A 16,505-nucleotide genomic window follows, 5' to 3' on the forward strand; every position below is an offset into this window, starting at 1 on the left:
TCCAAAAATGAATGAGTTCACATTAATTACAGTGCTCAGAGACCTTGACCTTCCTTTATCCTATTCCCAGCTGAAAAGAAACCAACAGCTACTGGGTTCTAAATGGGAAATGGGAGGAGGGCTGGAAAAGGTTTGGTCTGTTTTGATTGGTGGAAAAGTTTTGGATAAGGAAGACAGATGGCATAAGGAAACCTTGCCACAGTTCATAAGGTTCAACTTGTGGTAACAGACACGCAGAAAGAATCTGATAATATCTGCTGACCGGTTTCTGCACCTTGGCCTCTGATGGTCCTTATATGGAACGGTCCAATCAGCAGACAAAGTTTGTTGCCAGGTGACCATGAAAACAAAATAATGTTCCTTTTTAATGCCCTGGAGGGAAGGTTTACTAATGCATTAGCTATTGTTTAAACAGCAGACCGAACATGTTATTAATGAACGTTTTCTCCCTGTCATAAACACACATTGGCTGTAGCTCAGGTGGCAGAGCAGGTCAGCCACTAATCAGAAGGTCGGTGGTTTGATCCCAGGCTGCCTCCTGGCTGCATGCCAAATATCCTTGGGCAAGATACTAACCCCATGTTTGCCTACTGGTGGTGGTCAGAGGTCCGGTTGGACTCACCCGGTGGCGCCAGTGTCCGGCAGCTTCGCCTCTGTCAGTGCGCCCCAGGGCAGCTGTGGCTACAATGTAGCTTGCCATTGCCAGTGTGTGAATGGGTGAATGTAAAGCGCTTTGGGGTCCTTAGGGACTGAGTAAAGCACTATACAAATGCAGGCCATTTACATTCAAGTCCAGTTCTTTCTTTATGGCAGTCCTGGGCATATTCATGAATCATGAAGGGTTAAATGAGACTCATGTCTAATCTAATTCATTCAATAGTCTAAATGTAGTGTGATTTAGTGTTTAGGGAGTCACATTTTTAAAAACTTCATCACTGACCATCAGAACACTGTTCTTTTGTTTTGTTGTAGAGTAGAAAGAAGTCACTTTGCAAGACCTTCTTGGACTTAGGGGCACTAAAATGACCACCGGTGTGAAAAGATGATGTTGAAGTGATGCTTTAATAATGGAATACATGTAAAATATTTAGAAATAGGTTAGTCCTGTATACTAATGCTCAGTCTGTGTTCCACTCTCACATCTGGCTGCCTGCCAGGCATATACAGTAAAATCTTGATCCTGAATAGAGGATAAAAGGTGCAGCTGTGGGAGCAGCAGGCAGTCAGACAAAAGTAAATGGAGTCATTCTCCAAATCAAGGCCAACTCATTGGTCCGCTGCAGTTGTAACCCAATTATTCCCAGGCCACATGTTTTCAAAAAAGGGGTGTAAGGAAGAGGGGAAAGCCCTCCTTTTTTCTCCTGCAGTCACCCCATAAAACACAGAGGGTAGAGAAGCAAGGAGAGAAAGTTGGGACATCTTAAACATTATTCCGCATGACCTAAGGAAAAAGTCAGTATCCGATATTGTCTGTGGGTAAATGCTGGCATGTAGTCATTTTTCCCATCTGTGCACTCCACTAATGCCTGCTCTATTTAAGTGGTTCATGTTGAGGTAACTTGTTAATGAGTATCTGGTAGAAATTAATTTATTCCTTGTTCAGATGTAGCTATATACTCTACTGAGAATAAGCATATTTAATAATAATGTGAGTGGATTTTCAAAATAGACATCAAAATAGCTCAAGGAGAAAACACATCTTTAATCATCCAGACAAGGAAAAGCAACAGTAGATAAATTGAGGTATCTCTTCTCGGGAAGGTGTGGAAATTCATAAGGTGGACGTGGTGAAACGTCAAGAGCGGTTACACCAGGAGGCTTTTCTGGGGGACACATGAAAAGGCCACTTCATCATCCAGGGAAGAACAGTCATATTTTGGATCTGGATGCAGGACCTTATGAGTGTACTTTGACTGAGGCCAGGCATCAGCAGGTGGAGAACTTGGAGGCAGCGGAACCTCATGAAGCAGTGGGCTGATACACCTTGAATCACTGTATTCGGCACACACAGGGGACGGTGGAGGACTTGGAGGCAGTGGAACCTCATGAGGCAGTGGCCTAATACGCCTTGAATCAGTGTATTCGGCACACACAGGGGAAGGTGGAGGACTTGGAGGCAGTGGAACCTCATGAGGCAGTGGGCTGATACACCTTGAATCACTGTATTCAGCAAACACAGGGGAAGGTGGAGGACTTGGAGGCAGTGGAACCTCATGAGGCAGTGGGCTGATACACCTTGAATCAGTGTATTCAGCAAACACAGGGGAAGGTGGAGGACTTGGAGGCAGTGGAACCTCATGAGGCAGTGGGCTAATACGCCTTGAATCAGTGTATTCGGCAAACACAGGGGACGGTGGAGGACTTGGAGGCAGTGGAACCTCATGAGGCAGTGGGCTGATACACCTTGAATCACTGTATTCAGAAAACACAGGGGACGGTGGAGGACTTGGAGGCAGTGGAACCTCATGAGGCAGTTGGCTGATACACCTTGAATCACTGTATTCAGCAAACACAGGGGAAGGTGGAGGACTTGGAAGCAGTGGAACCTCATGAGGCAGAGGGCTGACACACTTTGGATCCGTGTATTCAGCACACACAGGGGATGGTGGAGGACTTGGAGGCAGCAGAATATTAGCCAGGACACTGAGAGGCATCAAATCAGACCTCTTGTGTTTTAGAGAATGAGGTGAAGCATACTTCTTTTCAAACGGTGGAGGACATGGAGGCAATGGAACATCATGAAGCGTCAGCCTAATGAGCTTAAGCATTAACTCTTCCTCTTCATCACCTACAGACCACAATGTTGAACTTGGATTCTTTCCACAATGACCAAATGCTTCAACAGGTGGAGGACTTGGAGGCAGTGGAACCTCATGAGGCAGAGGGCTGACACACTTTGGATCCGTGTATTCAGCACACACAGGGGATGGTGGAGGACTTGGAGGCAGCGGAATATTAGCCAGGACACTGAGAGGCATCAAATCAGACCTCTTGTGTTTTAGAGAATGAGGTGAAGCATACTTCTTTTCAGAAGGTGGAGGACGCGGAGGCAATGGAACATCATAAGGCAGTGCGCTGATACACTTTTGATCACTATCGTCATCATTCACAGGGGATGATGGAGGACTTGGAGGCAGGGGAAGATCACACATCATCAGCCTAATACGTTTAGGAGGCGGTAAGATCCCCACATCCTGGAAGCAGTACTTGCTGCACACATAACAAGAAAAATCAGCAGCTGATTACTTTTGCAATATATGATGGAAACAGGTGTTTTAATGTCCTTTTTTTTTTTTAATTGAAAAGCAAACATACCTGTCACTGCTGACATCTGAGCTGCTTTGTGAGTTAAACCTCTTAAGATGTGGATTTTCCTTAAAAAAAGAGTTACATATTATTATTGTTGTTGTATTTTTTATTAAGAATTCACATGATTTAATGTTTAGAAACAGACACAGTGAAGGGTAACTTACCACAGCTCGAGGAGGCAGCGGAATATTAGCCAGGACACTGAGAGGCATCAAATCAGACCTCTTGTGTTTTAGAGAATGAGGTGAAGCATACTTCTTTTCAAACGGTGGAGGACATGGAGGCAATGGAACATCATGAAGCGTCAGCCTAATGAGCTTAAGCATTAACTCTTCCTCTTCATCACCTACAGACCACAATGTTGAACTTGGATTCTTTCCACAATGACCAAATGCTTCAACAGGTGGAGGACTTGGAGGCAGTGGAACCTCATGAGGCAGTGGGCTGACACACTTTGGATCCGTGTATTCAGCACACACAGGGGATGGTGGAGGACTTGGAGGCAGCGGAATATTAGCCAGGACACTGAGAGGCATCAAATAAGACCTCTCGTATTCAAGGAAACGAAGGGAAGCATACTTCTTTTCAGAAGGTGGAGGACTTGGAGGCAATGGAACATCATAAGGCAGTGCGCTGATACACTTTGGATCAGTATCGTCATCATTCACAGGGGATGATGGAGGACTTGGAGGCAGCAGAATATTAGCCAGGACACTGAGAGGCATCAAATCAGACCTCTTGTGTTTTAGGGAATGAGGTGAAGCATACTTCTTTTCAGAAGGTGGAGGACGCGGAGGCAATGGAACATCATAAGGCAGTGCGCTGATACACTTTTGATCAGTATCGTCATCATTCACAGGGGATGATGGAGGACTTGGAGGCAGGGGAAGATCACACATCATCAGCCTAATACGTTTAGGAGGCGGTAAGATCCCCACATCCTGGAAGCAGTACTTGCTGCACACATAACAAGAAAAATCAGCAGCTGATTACTTTTGTAATATATGATGGAAACAGGTGTTTTAATGTCCTTTTTTTTTTTTTAATTGAAAAGCAAACATACCTGTCACTGCTGACATCTGAGCTGCTTTGTGAGTTAAACCTCTTAAGATGTGGATTTTCCTTAAAAAAAGAGTTACATATTATTATTGTTGTTGTATTTTTTATTAAGAATTCACATGATTTAATGTTTAGAAACAGACACAGTGAAGGGTAACTTACCACAGCTCGAGGAGGCAGCGGAATATTAGCCAGGACACTGAGAGGCATCAAATAAGACCTCTTGTGTTTTAGAGAATGAGGTGAAGCATACTTCTTTTCAAACGGTGGAGGACATGGAGGCAATGGAACATCATGAAGCGTCAGCCTAATGAGCTTAAGCATTAACTCTTCCTCTTCATCACCTACAGACCACAATGTTGAACTTGGATTCTTTCCACAATGACCAAATGCTTCAACAGGTGGAGGACTTGGAGGCAGTGGAACCTCATGAGGCAGTGGGCTGACACACTTTTGATCACTATCGTCATCATTCACAGGGGATGATGGAGGACTTGGAGGCAGGGGAAGATCACACATCATCAGCCTAATACGTTTAGGAGGCGGTAAGATCCCCACATCCTGGAAGCAGTACTTGCTGCACACATAACAAGAAAAATCAGCAGCTGATTACTTTTGCAATATATGATGGAAACAGATGTTTTAATGTCCTTTTTTTTTTAAAATTGAAAAGCAAACATACCTGTCACTGCTGACATCTGAGCTGCTTTGTGAGTTAAACCTCTTAAGATGTGGATTTTCCTTAAAAAAAGAGTTACATATTATTATTGTTGTTGTATTTTTTATTAAGAATTCACATGATTTAATGTTTAGAAACAGACACAGTGAAGGGTAACTTACCACAGCTCGAGGAGCCATTTTAGGCGTCTGTCAGGAGAAAGATCCACGCAGGATTTGGTTTCTCTATGTAACATTACAGGACAGTTGTCATACACTTTCAAGTCAATTTCAACAATGCATATCCAATCAAACTGTATCATTACAGCATTGTTTAGGTGAATAAATATGGAAGAAATGAAGATAAAAACAGGAACAGTTGGCAATCAAGGTAAAACAACCTTATGAGAAAGGTCTTAATCGTTATTGTTTAAAAGTAAATCGTTCAATACTTACTTCAGTGATTTGTTTGAAGTTTCTGTGCTTGCTGTTGCAGTTTTGTGTCAAATAGTTGTAGTTTTTGAACAAAGTTTGCAAAGACTCCAATGTTGTGTCTGTTCAGTACCAGTGTAATGAGGAGACTGAGTGCAGGTTTGGAATTGTCAGTGACAGAAGAATGCAGCAGTGTTTGAATTTGAATTTGTTATTCTTGTTTTAATAACAATAACTACCAGGATCATGCCATAGCAACACAGTGATGCCCAATCAAATGTCAGATACAAGAGATCTGACATTACACATCCAACAGGACAGTAAAGCAACGGGCATCAATGCAACAAGCCAGGCCTTAAAAATTACCAGAGTTATATAACAGCACACTGACAGTGTCTCATAAACATGATATTCACTTCAATTTAATTTTAATTAGATAGATAGATCTGTCCAGAGCAATATCCCAGCAGTTTAACTGACTTGATGCTATACTCCAGGGGCGATTTTAGCCCATTTTTGGGGGTGCTTCAGCACCCCCAAAATGAATCAAAGCACCCCCAAAGATTTCTTACTTTTTTTGACAATATTTGTTGTTTGTGTGACACACTATTAAAAATATAAAAAGCATACAGTACTTAATTGAGACGGAACATTTTAACAGCAAAAGTTTAGATAACCCCTCCCCCCTCCCAAAATGGTTTGTTCCAGCTCGGCTCCCCCTTGCTCTGCAGCGCCGTTGCTGCCAGAGCGATAGTGGCTGAGACGCAGCGGAGCGGAGGGGGAAGTGCCTGGCTTAAAACAGGACATATTAGCTGCATTTAACCTTCATTTACTCTTTTTATAGTTGGTAGGAGTCAGACCATGTTTCTTTTTAGCTGAAAAACATTACACCAGGTAACCTGCAGTGTTGAAAACGTCTTTTCCGACGATGTTTGCTACCCTACAATCCGTCCTGCTCTGTAGTAAAATCAGTGATATTTGACCGTCCCGTTGCTCCCATTGAAATTTATACAGCCTATTTAAAATCGAAAACTTAACATTATCTTGCCTGCTGTTGTTACCACTGTCCTGTTTGAAATGTAATGAGAGAAACTGGTTATTTTGTCATATGTGCATGTGCCGATATTGAACCCAAGTTACTAACTAGCTAACTGACTGGATGCAGTACAGAGAGGCAGCCTCTCTGTACTGCATACTCACTATGAGCATCATTATGAGCATCATTCATTATTCTCCCGCAGTAATTAAGGTTAGGATATGGTTTTTTTTTTTATTATTCCAATCCATTCTTCTTTTGCAGCATTTAAATAACCTTGATCAGATTTGATGGTTTTGTTACAGACTTTTCAAAAAAGTGTTTTGCTTTTCTTTCACAAATGTGGGGATTAAATTGTGTTAAAATGTACAAAACAGTGATGTCATCTTTTGTGACGAGGAACCAGGCACAGAGAGACTTGATGAATTTAAGAATCTTATGATTTAATAAAGAAATTTGCAGACTTGCACAGAGAGGCTTAAATTTTGATAACTGATAATGGAGATGAAGTCAGCAGACGATGAGGACAGGGAGGAACAGGGGTTTAAATGCACCAAGGAGACAGTCAGAGGGAACTCGGGACAACTGGAGACATTTAAGGATGCAGGGACTGACAGAGACGGGGAAGACTCATCTCTCATCGTGACGAGTAAAGTTTATCTTGCCTGGATGGGCAGCTCTCTAGGTGCTCAGCACCCCCAAAGCTCTGATCCTAGAATCGCCCCTGCTATACTCTGATCAGGAAGTGATTTTTTTTTTCTTTTTTAAATTAAATAATCTTTCATTTAAAAACATAATACTTTTTGAGCAGTGTTTATTAAAATTGATAATATACATGTCATTAAAGAAAATTACATTATTATTTAATTTTTGCATTTTTGATTATTTTTCCTTTTTTTTTTTTTTTTTTGGTTATTTGTTGGTTTGTTTTGTTTTTTCCTATAAGCTACAGTCCAATTAGCTGCCCGTCTTAAATCAGTGGAACCTTGAGAAGTGACAAAAAGCCCATCCTTCACCTCTGTCTCAGCCAGTGGAAGCTGGTAGAAATGATACTGGATGTTAGAGAGAATGAGAACCCCCCAATGCATTGCAATGTTTTGCTTATCCTCAGAAAATGTCTTTGGAAAAATTAAATAAAAATCTTCTAATTCTATCTTCTAATCCTTTTCCATGGCAGATATGTTGAATTATCAATCAACAGGTACAAATAATATAAGGGAGATGCTGATTTTGTTTGCGGACTAGGTCACTTCATGGAATGTACAGATGAGTGTGAATGAAATATAATTGTTTTGTAAATTGTATTTTACATTTAAACACATGAAAAAACAGAAAAGCACTGAGGGATACTCTGATATTCATGAGAAGTGAGAAAATGTACGTGTATTGAAGAAAATGAAAAACTATATTAAGAAAACCTGGACAAAACAAAGAAATGAACAAATAAAAAAAGAGTGCAGGCTCAATATAGACAAGTTGACTTAACTTCTGGGGAATAAAAGGATGTGGTTGCAACTGTAGTGTTCTGTTGTGTAAAAAATGATGTGAGAGTGAGTTTGAAGAAATTATCTACAAGTTAAATTTTCACCCATTAAACTCTGCTGTTCTATCCATTTTCTTTCTCAGTTACTTCCTTCAACCCGACAAGTGACAGATGACATTTTTCCTTCATGAAGCTTGAAAGAAAAAAAATGTGGTAAATATTTTACTCCACTGGAAAAAAAAAACCTGACATGAAGAGCTGTCACTGATGGTTGATGCCATTTAAGCCTTTAAAAAAAAATAGTTATCAACTGGAATATCTATTTTTGTACAGGAAAAGCACACTTTACCCAAATGTATTTAAGGCCATGTTGCACTAAAGATGGAAAAAACAGGCAAATGTAAATCACACTGTCAGTTGATCATTACTGTTTGTATCCAATATGAAACTTTCACACTGTTAGTTACTTAGAAATGCCTTTGGCCCCATCATGTGGTCAGTGCTGATCACTGCATTAAATGCAAATCAAGCTTCGTCTTGTCTCGCACTGTTCTTTCCCTATACTAGCCAACATTACAGATTGCCACAGAGCAATTGATAATGATATAGTAATACAAATAAAGAAAATGTAAAAAAGAAAGTAAAACTTATATATTAAGTAAAATGCAGCATTATTCCTTTTATCTCTTATGCTTGCTTTTGTTGTAATAACCTTTATGGATAAACACACAAACACAGCATGAGGGGAACAGAATCTTTATTATACTTCAAAAGTGACACATGATGACAAATATTACTGAAAAATCTAAATGTCGGCCAACAGTCTCTTTTATACATGTCAACAAACATTCTTAACACTGCTGCATTTGTGTCACATAAAATGTTTTAATTTAAATGTTACTTAGTCAATTAGAGTTCTTTCCACAATGAAACAGGATAATGTGTAAATTCATTGCCAGCTGCCTTCATGTTTTTTGTATTGTTGCTTCATAAGAATGAGTGAGCATTTATTATTATGGATCATCTACTATGATTTGTAATAATTAACAAACAAGCCATTGTTATGCATGATACCGATTCTGTAGTTGCACACTGACCTCTGTGCAGCTACAGCAGTGTTGGTTTAGCAGCTCAGTGAAAACAGGATATAGTTTGTGGTTTCTAAGGTCACATTGTGAAGAGTAGCTATGATGCTTGAGGCACAGCTCACATTTTCTAAACAATACACAATGTAAGCAAAGCACCAACACTGCTGACCAGAGCCTTGTTTTAATCTCCAAGGGTATCTCATATGAACTGAATTTGATCATCTTAATTGCCCCTTGGGGATCAATAAAGTCTCTCTGACTCTGATGCTGACTCTGATACACATCCAAACATACACTATTAAGCAAAAATGTTAAACGCTATTAACAATAATACGAAACTATAAATGTGCAGATTAACTAATTGTAAATAAGTAATAATGTATGAGTAGAGGCAGCATGGTGGTGTGGTGGTTCGCACTGTTTCCTCCAAACAGGAAAGCCCTGAGACTGACTCCCTCATCTGGCTGTGGCCTTTTTGTGTTGAGTGATGTTTTCTTCGTATGCAATTTTGGAGTAAAAAATGTTATCTTCAGCAACATCTAAAAGAAGTAACACCAGAAACATAAATGTGGTGTAGTCACATCATGTTAATAATGCATTAAAAGCTTGTAAAATCAGTCCAAGTGTTAAAGTATTGCAGAGTAGTTATTTAACAGAAATAATCGAATAAACATAATTTTCATAGTTTACTATATTACTTTCTGAAATGTTTAATATACTGTATATGTGCATACATAGTGATTTGACAAAGTTTTTGTTCATTTTCAGAATTCAAAGAGGCAAATAAAGACATGGGATAACATCACTTACCTTTCTTAACAGTAAAAAGTAAAGTGAGAAGTAGAGCAGCAACACTTGTTAGTACAACCACAATCACCACAGAAACTAGGAAAGTTGTTCCTAGGAAAACCAAATATTTATACTTTAAGAGCTGAGATCATGTAAATATGCTAGATGGTACATAAAGAGTTACAACAACTCACTGTACTAGATTTGTCCTTTCTTTTAATACAGCAGACTGTTAAATTTCTCAAACCTAGGGTGACCAACCGTCCTCTTTTCCCCCAGAAATGTCAGGGGCGTCCGGGGGGATTTTCGAGATTGATAAAAATGTCCGGGTTTTCCTATAGTCCGACAGACGCCATCCCCGAACTGCTGCTTTGTGAGCGCTTGTTCTGCACTCACAGATGAAGCTGACAGCACACAGCAATGTGCCTAATGATGTTTAAAAGATCCCAAGTGCATCTTTTCAGATGAACTGCAAAAGAAATTATTTAATTCCAGAGGCTTTTAAATAATTTTTTGCACTTGTTGACTTGTAAAAGCTTGTTAAATATGTTTCTTTAAGAAAGTTCTTCATGACTGAGCCAAGTGTGCTCTTTTTTGGAAATCAAAATATGGTCACCCTACTCAAACCCAACCTGTCCATACAGGTAGAAGCAATAGATAAAAAAAAAAAAAAAAACCATAATAGAAATTTTATATTCCCATGAAATACAAACCTGTACAGTCTGTAAGGTGGATGATGGTTTGTTCCCTGCTGATGTTGTTTTGGACAATACACATAAACTGTCCCATCAGTTGACTATGTAAGCTGATGGTAACATTTGAAATGTTGTGGTTTTCTGCAATGTTGGGTTGGGTTTTTATCAACAAGTTATCATCCAAAAACAAGGTGAACTCTACTTCATCTCCTTCAGAGGAGCAGCTGACTGTCATCTGTTTTGGTGACAAACACATCTGAGATACAGCTGGCTCTGACACAGGAGCTGAAAGACAAACATATGGACATAGTCACATATGGATGCAGTACAAATTGCAATATCAGATCCACTGCCAGGTCATCTCTTGCTATATAATCTTTATAAGTGTACACATGTGTTTGAAATGTGTGCACAAAAATCATCAATTTGACTCTCATATAATGTACAGCCACCAGCAATAATAATGATCAACATAATCTGTGAACTCTGTTTATATAGGTATCTGCAAAAATTGTCTAACAAACTGCAAGTTTTGAATTTTTGACACACACTGTTAACACCTTCATCCTTTTTCAAGATGAGGAAACTTCTTTTTCTTTTTTTTAATTTCTGGTTTTAGATCTGTAACACATTTTGTTTTTATGTTACTGCACATAAATTTGAAGAGAATATGTTTTTAGTCTTACCGAGTATATGTAGATGGATGTTAACTCTGTGCAATAACGCACCGTCAGTAGAACTGTGTGTTTCCATGCTGTACTCTCCAGAGTCATTTTTTGTTGCTTTTTGGACCTTCAATGTTCCATTTGGGAAAAATATTGTACGATTCTTGTATTTTTCATTGAGACTAACTAATTTATCATTTATTAACATTAAAATTTTATCTGTACTCTTTTTGAAGCTTGTCTTCATATGTGGATTAGTAGGTATGTAAAAAACGAGTGGTTCTCCTAAAACTCCAAAACACGTCTGGGGTCCAGGTTCAGTGAGATTGCATTCTGAAGATCCTGGTAAGAAAATTAATAAATAAAGACATGCAAAATAGAAATTAATAATGTCATTTGTTTAATAAATAGAAATTGCTGTATATAAAACATTTGTGTTTATCATTATTGACAAAACTTATATCCCTAAAAACACCAGACCACATATTAAATAGTAAGCTAAAATGACAAAAAATTCATTGTTCCATTGTTTACTAAAATAGTTTTATGAATGACTTCAAAATATGCGCTTAGTTTATTAAAAGGTTGATGTGTACTTTGTCCCACAGCAGTCACTGCCAAAGCTACTGTGATCACGTAGATCGAAATCATTTTCTGTTGAGACAGAATCAGAATATCAGAAACAACAAAGACATTTATTATTTCGTGTTGTGCATGTGTAGTGTACAGCCAAATTCAATTTTATCTAGAAATAGACACTTCAATAAACACTTCACTTGGATAATATAGATTATGTGTGTATGGATTATCTACATAGTAGATCAACAGGAGTTTATACATGCATATAGGCCAACTACATGGCATGACAACAGTCAAAGTCACTCACCACTTTTAAAATATGTCTCTTTTACAGTTTGTTGCCTGTGAATTCCTCACTGGCACCTGGGTGATACGCTCTTGTCTTTTTCCGTTGTGCGGCGAGAATGATGGAAGAAGTTATTTGCATTGAGTATTAATGAAGCTTATGCGTAATAAGGAAGATCTGTAACTATACATCTGTCTACTACCGGAGTGTTCACTGGCTAGTATTTGCTTTTCACCACTTTCACTTTGTCAAGCTATCAAGCTCATTGCTGACATCACTGGTCTGTACCAATCATCTCTCTGCCCTCCATCTTTAAGCCAATCAGCCTCCAGTCTACATGTTTTAAATCTCACTCCATATTTGTCATTCTCCCTTCCAGACTCCTTTACTCAAAACACTTCCTCCCAATCTTCGCCTCTTTCACGTTACTCAGAGCTCTATCCAAGCTCCGAGGAGTCGTGCGTAATTCCTATGACACTGAGAATTCATTCATAATTGGCAATCAGAGTCAAATTGCCAATTGATTGAACTATGTTGATCAAAGAAATCATGTTGAATTCATTGTTAGAATCTCTCTTTACTTAACTAAAGTACTAGAAGTACTAGACTTATTGTGAATGCAGTTACTGAGCATTACATTGATTTCAATTGATATTTATGTTGATTTAACAATATGCTTTGGTATACCCTTTCTCTCATATTATTAAAAATGTTCATTCTTATTTTTTTGTGTACTTTTCATTTACATGTACCAGGACAAGGAGTCACAAGAACCTGAGCAATAAATGAGAACTGGATGTAAAAAATGCAGATAAACCACTTAATTCTTAATATCCGATTAGCCTGTAGTGCTCGCTTTGAACAGCTGGTGGTACATGCCAACATTTGTGTGTGTGTGTGTGTGTGTGTGTGTGTGTGTGTGTGTCACGTGCGGCTGGACCAGACAAATTGACACTAAGAGTCCTGAAAGCCTCCAGTTGGCAGAGTTTTTCAACTCTTCAACAGCAAGTACAACTAAATCATCCATTGTTATATCAGTTCCTCAAAAAAGAAACACAATCACAGCAAATTACTTCAGGGTTGCAGCGTTTACATCAGTTGCAATGAAGTGCCTGGAAATGGTGATACTCAGGTCCATGAAGGCTGCTCTGACCTTATACAGTTTGAACCAAACACCAAAACAGATCCATGGATGAAGCAGTGGCCCTGGTGTGTAGCTCTGCATTGACACTATGAACATACTATGTGCACTTTCTTATTTATCATGTAAATGTGTAACTATCTATCACTATAGCTCCCTGTTATATTCTCAACTGTCCAGATACTCCTTTTCCAAGTTGTGTTAAGAATATTATTTTGAGGATTTTTTTATTTGTTTGTTTGTTCTTTTAAAACAAAGATATAGCACTAGATACTTATGTAAACCCCTAAAAATTGAATATCATATCATTTATCTCATCAAGTATGTCTGTCTGTGCCTGCCTGACACAAACTGCACTGAGTAGTGGATGTCTTAAAATAGGCTTAACTTACTGTTGATGCCACGACCTGGTGCTATATACTAAAGAACAGTGTGGCAGACAGTTTTTAGGTTTTCTATATCCTGCAATGTACATTTATCACTATAGTCTGCATTACAAACATTTATGAAAAGAAGCAAAAGGAAGTATCAGTTAACACCCTGGTGTGAAAACCACATTAGTTTAAAGTCACAACTCTTTCCTTTTTCAGTTTCTCTGCTACAGACACACAAACATGTATGTTCCGAGGCAGACAGCACAAATCTGTGATCTTCACCTCAGGATTTATGTCAAGAGATAGAGAAAAGTCTGTTCACACACATTTATGTATAAACATTTGAGGGACTAACATGTATATTTTAAGACACAAAGAAAGAATACACACACGGATATATTAGATAAAATAAATTCAAAAGCGATGTGATTACAGCACCTTAAAACTAGCTAAATGATCTGGTACAAAATTACTAAATTTCCCAGAGGAACCGACCCGATTCCTAACCCTGGACGTGTACAGATCAGGACTGGTGATCTCTCTGCAGACCTGATTGTCTGTTGCAGTCTGGCCAGGGCCGTGTCAGGGCTTAACTGAACCAGACAATGACTAATGTGCACAGGACAGACTGGATGATGGCAGTGTAGAAGATGACCAACAGCTCTTGTGGCAGGTTGAACTTGCTGAAAGTACAAACTCTGCTGGGCCTAGGGTATATATGAAGACCACTTGAAACTCAGTGAAAAGGTGGATCTGTCAAGGTCTGTGTGCAGGGAGGCAGAAGAGGACCCAAAATACAGACTCAACACTGAGGCAAAACTCAACAAGAAAAACTAAACTTGAATATACAAAACAAACTTGGCAAGCACTGACAAACAGAAACATGGGGCTTAAATACACCGAGGTATAACGAGGAAAATGAGACACAGAAGGAAAGCACAGCTGGGAGTAATTAGACTGGATGAGACAAGGGAAGCAAAACTAGAAACACTGACATGAGACACGGACCTTCAAAGTAAAACAGGAAACACACTAATTGAACTCTAGACATGTAAACTTGATAGAGACCGGGGAGACAGAACACAGAGACCTGAAACGTGGGACAGAAAGGCACGGAGTGGACACAACATGGAACACAGGGAAACCTTTTGACAAAACCTAAGAACTAAGACCTTAACAGCCATAACCGCAACCTAGGATAATAATAATAATAATAATAATAATAATAATAATAATAATAATAATAATAATAATAATAATAATAATAATAATAATAATAATAATAAAACCCTGGCGGCAAGTAATGATGATCTGTGGAGGTGGACACACAAACTTGGGTGAACTTCTGGTAAGTTGAGCTAAAGTCCATGAACAGTTGGTCGATCATTGGTTGGTCAAGATGATGCAGGTCAAGTCTCATATTAACTGCATTACCAGCAGACCTGTTCACCCAGTAAGCAGCTGTCAGGTAATCACCATGGCTGCCTGTTAGATACTGAACCCTCTAGATACTCCTGCTTCAGTTCTGTTAAGAATATGATGATGGAGAATTTTGTTTGTTTATTTTTTTTAAACAAAGATACTGTAATAGATACTTATGAAAACACAAAAATTGCATATCATATCATTTATCCCATGTAGTATGTGTGCCTGTGACTGCCTGACACTAACTGCACTAGGTAGCTGATGTCTTAAAATAGGCTTAAGTCACTGCCACAGCATGGCAGACAGCCTGAACCTGTGCTCTTCATCACAAGATTAATGTCAACTGTTTACTTTATTTTTTTATGTCCTGCAATGTACATTTATCACCATAGTATGCATCACAAAGGTTTGTTGACAAGGAGCAAAAGGAAGTATCAGTTAACATCCTGGTGTGAAAACCACATTACATTAAAGCCACAACTCTTTCCTTTTTCAGTGACTCTGCTACAGACACACTAATGTCTGAATGTTCTGAAGTACTGCGTGGCAGACAGCACGCACCTGTGATCTTCATCTCAGGATTTATGTCAAGAGATAAAGAAATGTCTGTTCACACACATTTATGTATAAGCATTTGAGTGAAGCAAAACTCATATGTAAAACTGAGAACCAGTAGAATGAATGGGCAAGTTGCAACTGATGGCTTGTCTTTATTCTCAGCAGCTCCTCAGCAGGAGCCACTTCGACAGGACAAGACTCAGCTGTACATCTGCACCTAAAGGACAGTCACTCTTTCAGGGATGCCAATGTTCACATTTTGGACTGAAAAGACAGATGGTTGGTTTGAAAGAGGAGCAAAAGAGACCATCTATGTCCTTTGTGAGCAACCATCTTTGAACAGAGCGGGCAGCTTACGACACCAACTGTCAGCTACCCACATCCCTCGATAGGTCACATGATAGGGTAAAGGTCTTACAGTGGCTTCATCCAAAACCTTTGGTGGTAATGGCCCACGCCTTTTTACACACTATGGCTAATGTCATGTCGCAGATGATTAATAGTGGCTCAATGATCACCTCCTAAGGGACAGCCCCGACTAGGGGTTAGATAACTGGGACTTTCCACCTGATGAGAGGTAAAACGTCTTCCAAAAAATTAAAACCTTCTTTTCATTTAATTTCATATCTCTTAAGTCTCTACTATGATCAACAGCTGTGAACAAACAAGCCAGTGTTTTATGCATATTACAGTTTTTTTCCTTTCTCACTGACAACTGTGCAGCTTAGGTAATGTCACACGGTTTAGAAGTTTGGCAGCTCAGTGAAAACAGGATATAGTTTGTGGTTTTAATGTCATGACAACACAGAAAAAAGTAACCAGGATGTTTCACTGTGTTTTTATCTCAAACAAAAGGCACAGCCCACGTCTGCTAAACAGAACACAAGGAAAGCACCATCACTGACCAAAGCCTTTTATTCAATCTCCAA

At 39.1% G+C, this 16,505-nt stretch overlaps 1 protein-coding gene across 1 annotated transcript; it reads right to left on the reverse strand.

Moving 5' to 3' along the window:
- Window positions 1-1,682: 1,682 nt before the first annotated feature.
- LOC118453792 (uncharacterized) lies at window positions 1,683-5,675 on the reverse strand. Its single transcript, XM_087847424.1, has 8 exons — window positions 5,482-5,675; window positions 5,209-5,271; window positions 5,051-5,109; window positions 4,531-4,945; window positions 4,373-4,431; window positions 3,474-4,266; window positions 3,316-3,374; window positions 1,683-3,210 (listed from the first exon to the last, which is right to left on the reverse strand). Exons 2-8 carry the CDS (start codon window positions 5,224-5,226, stop codon window positions 1,806-1,808), a joined length of 2,808 nt encoding a protein of 935 aa, XP_087703550.1. The 5' UTR covers window positions 5,227-5,271; window positions 5,482-5,675; the 3' UTR covers window positions 1,683-1,805.
- Between the last annotated feature and the right edge of the window lie 10,830 nt (window positions 5,676-16,505).

Source organism: Neolamprologus brichardi, chromosome 10 (assembly GCF_056152115.1).
Source record: "Neolamprologus brichardi isolate AB-2024 chromosome 10, ASM5615211v1, whole genome shotgun sequence".
Classification (NCBI taxonomy): Eukaryota; Metazoa; Chordata; class Actinopteri; order Cichliformes; family Cichlidae; genus Neolamprologus; species Neolamprologus brichardi.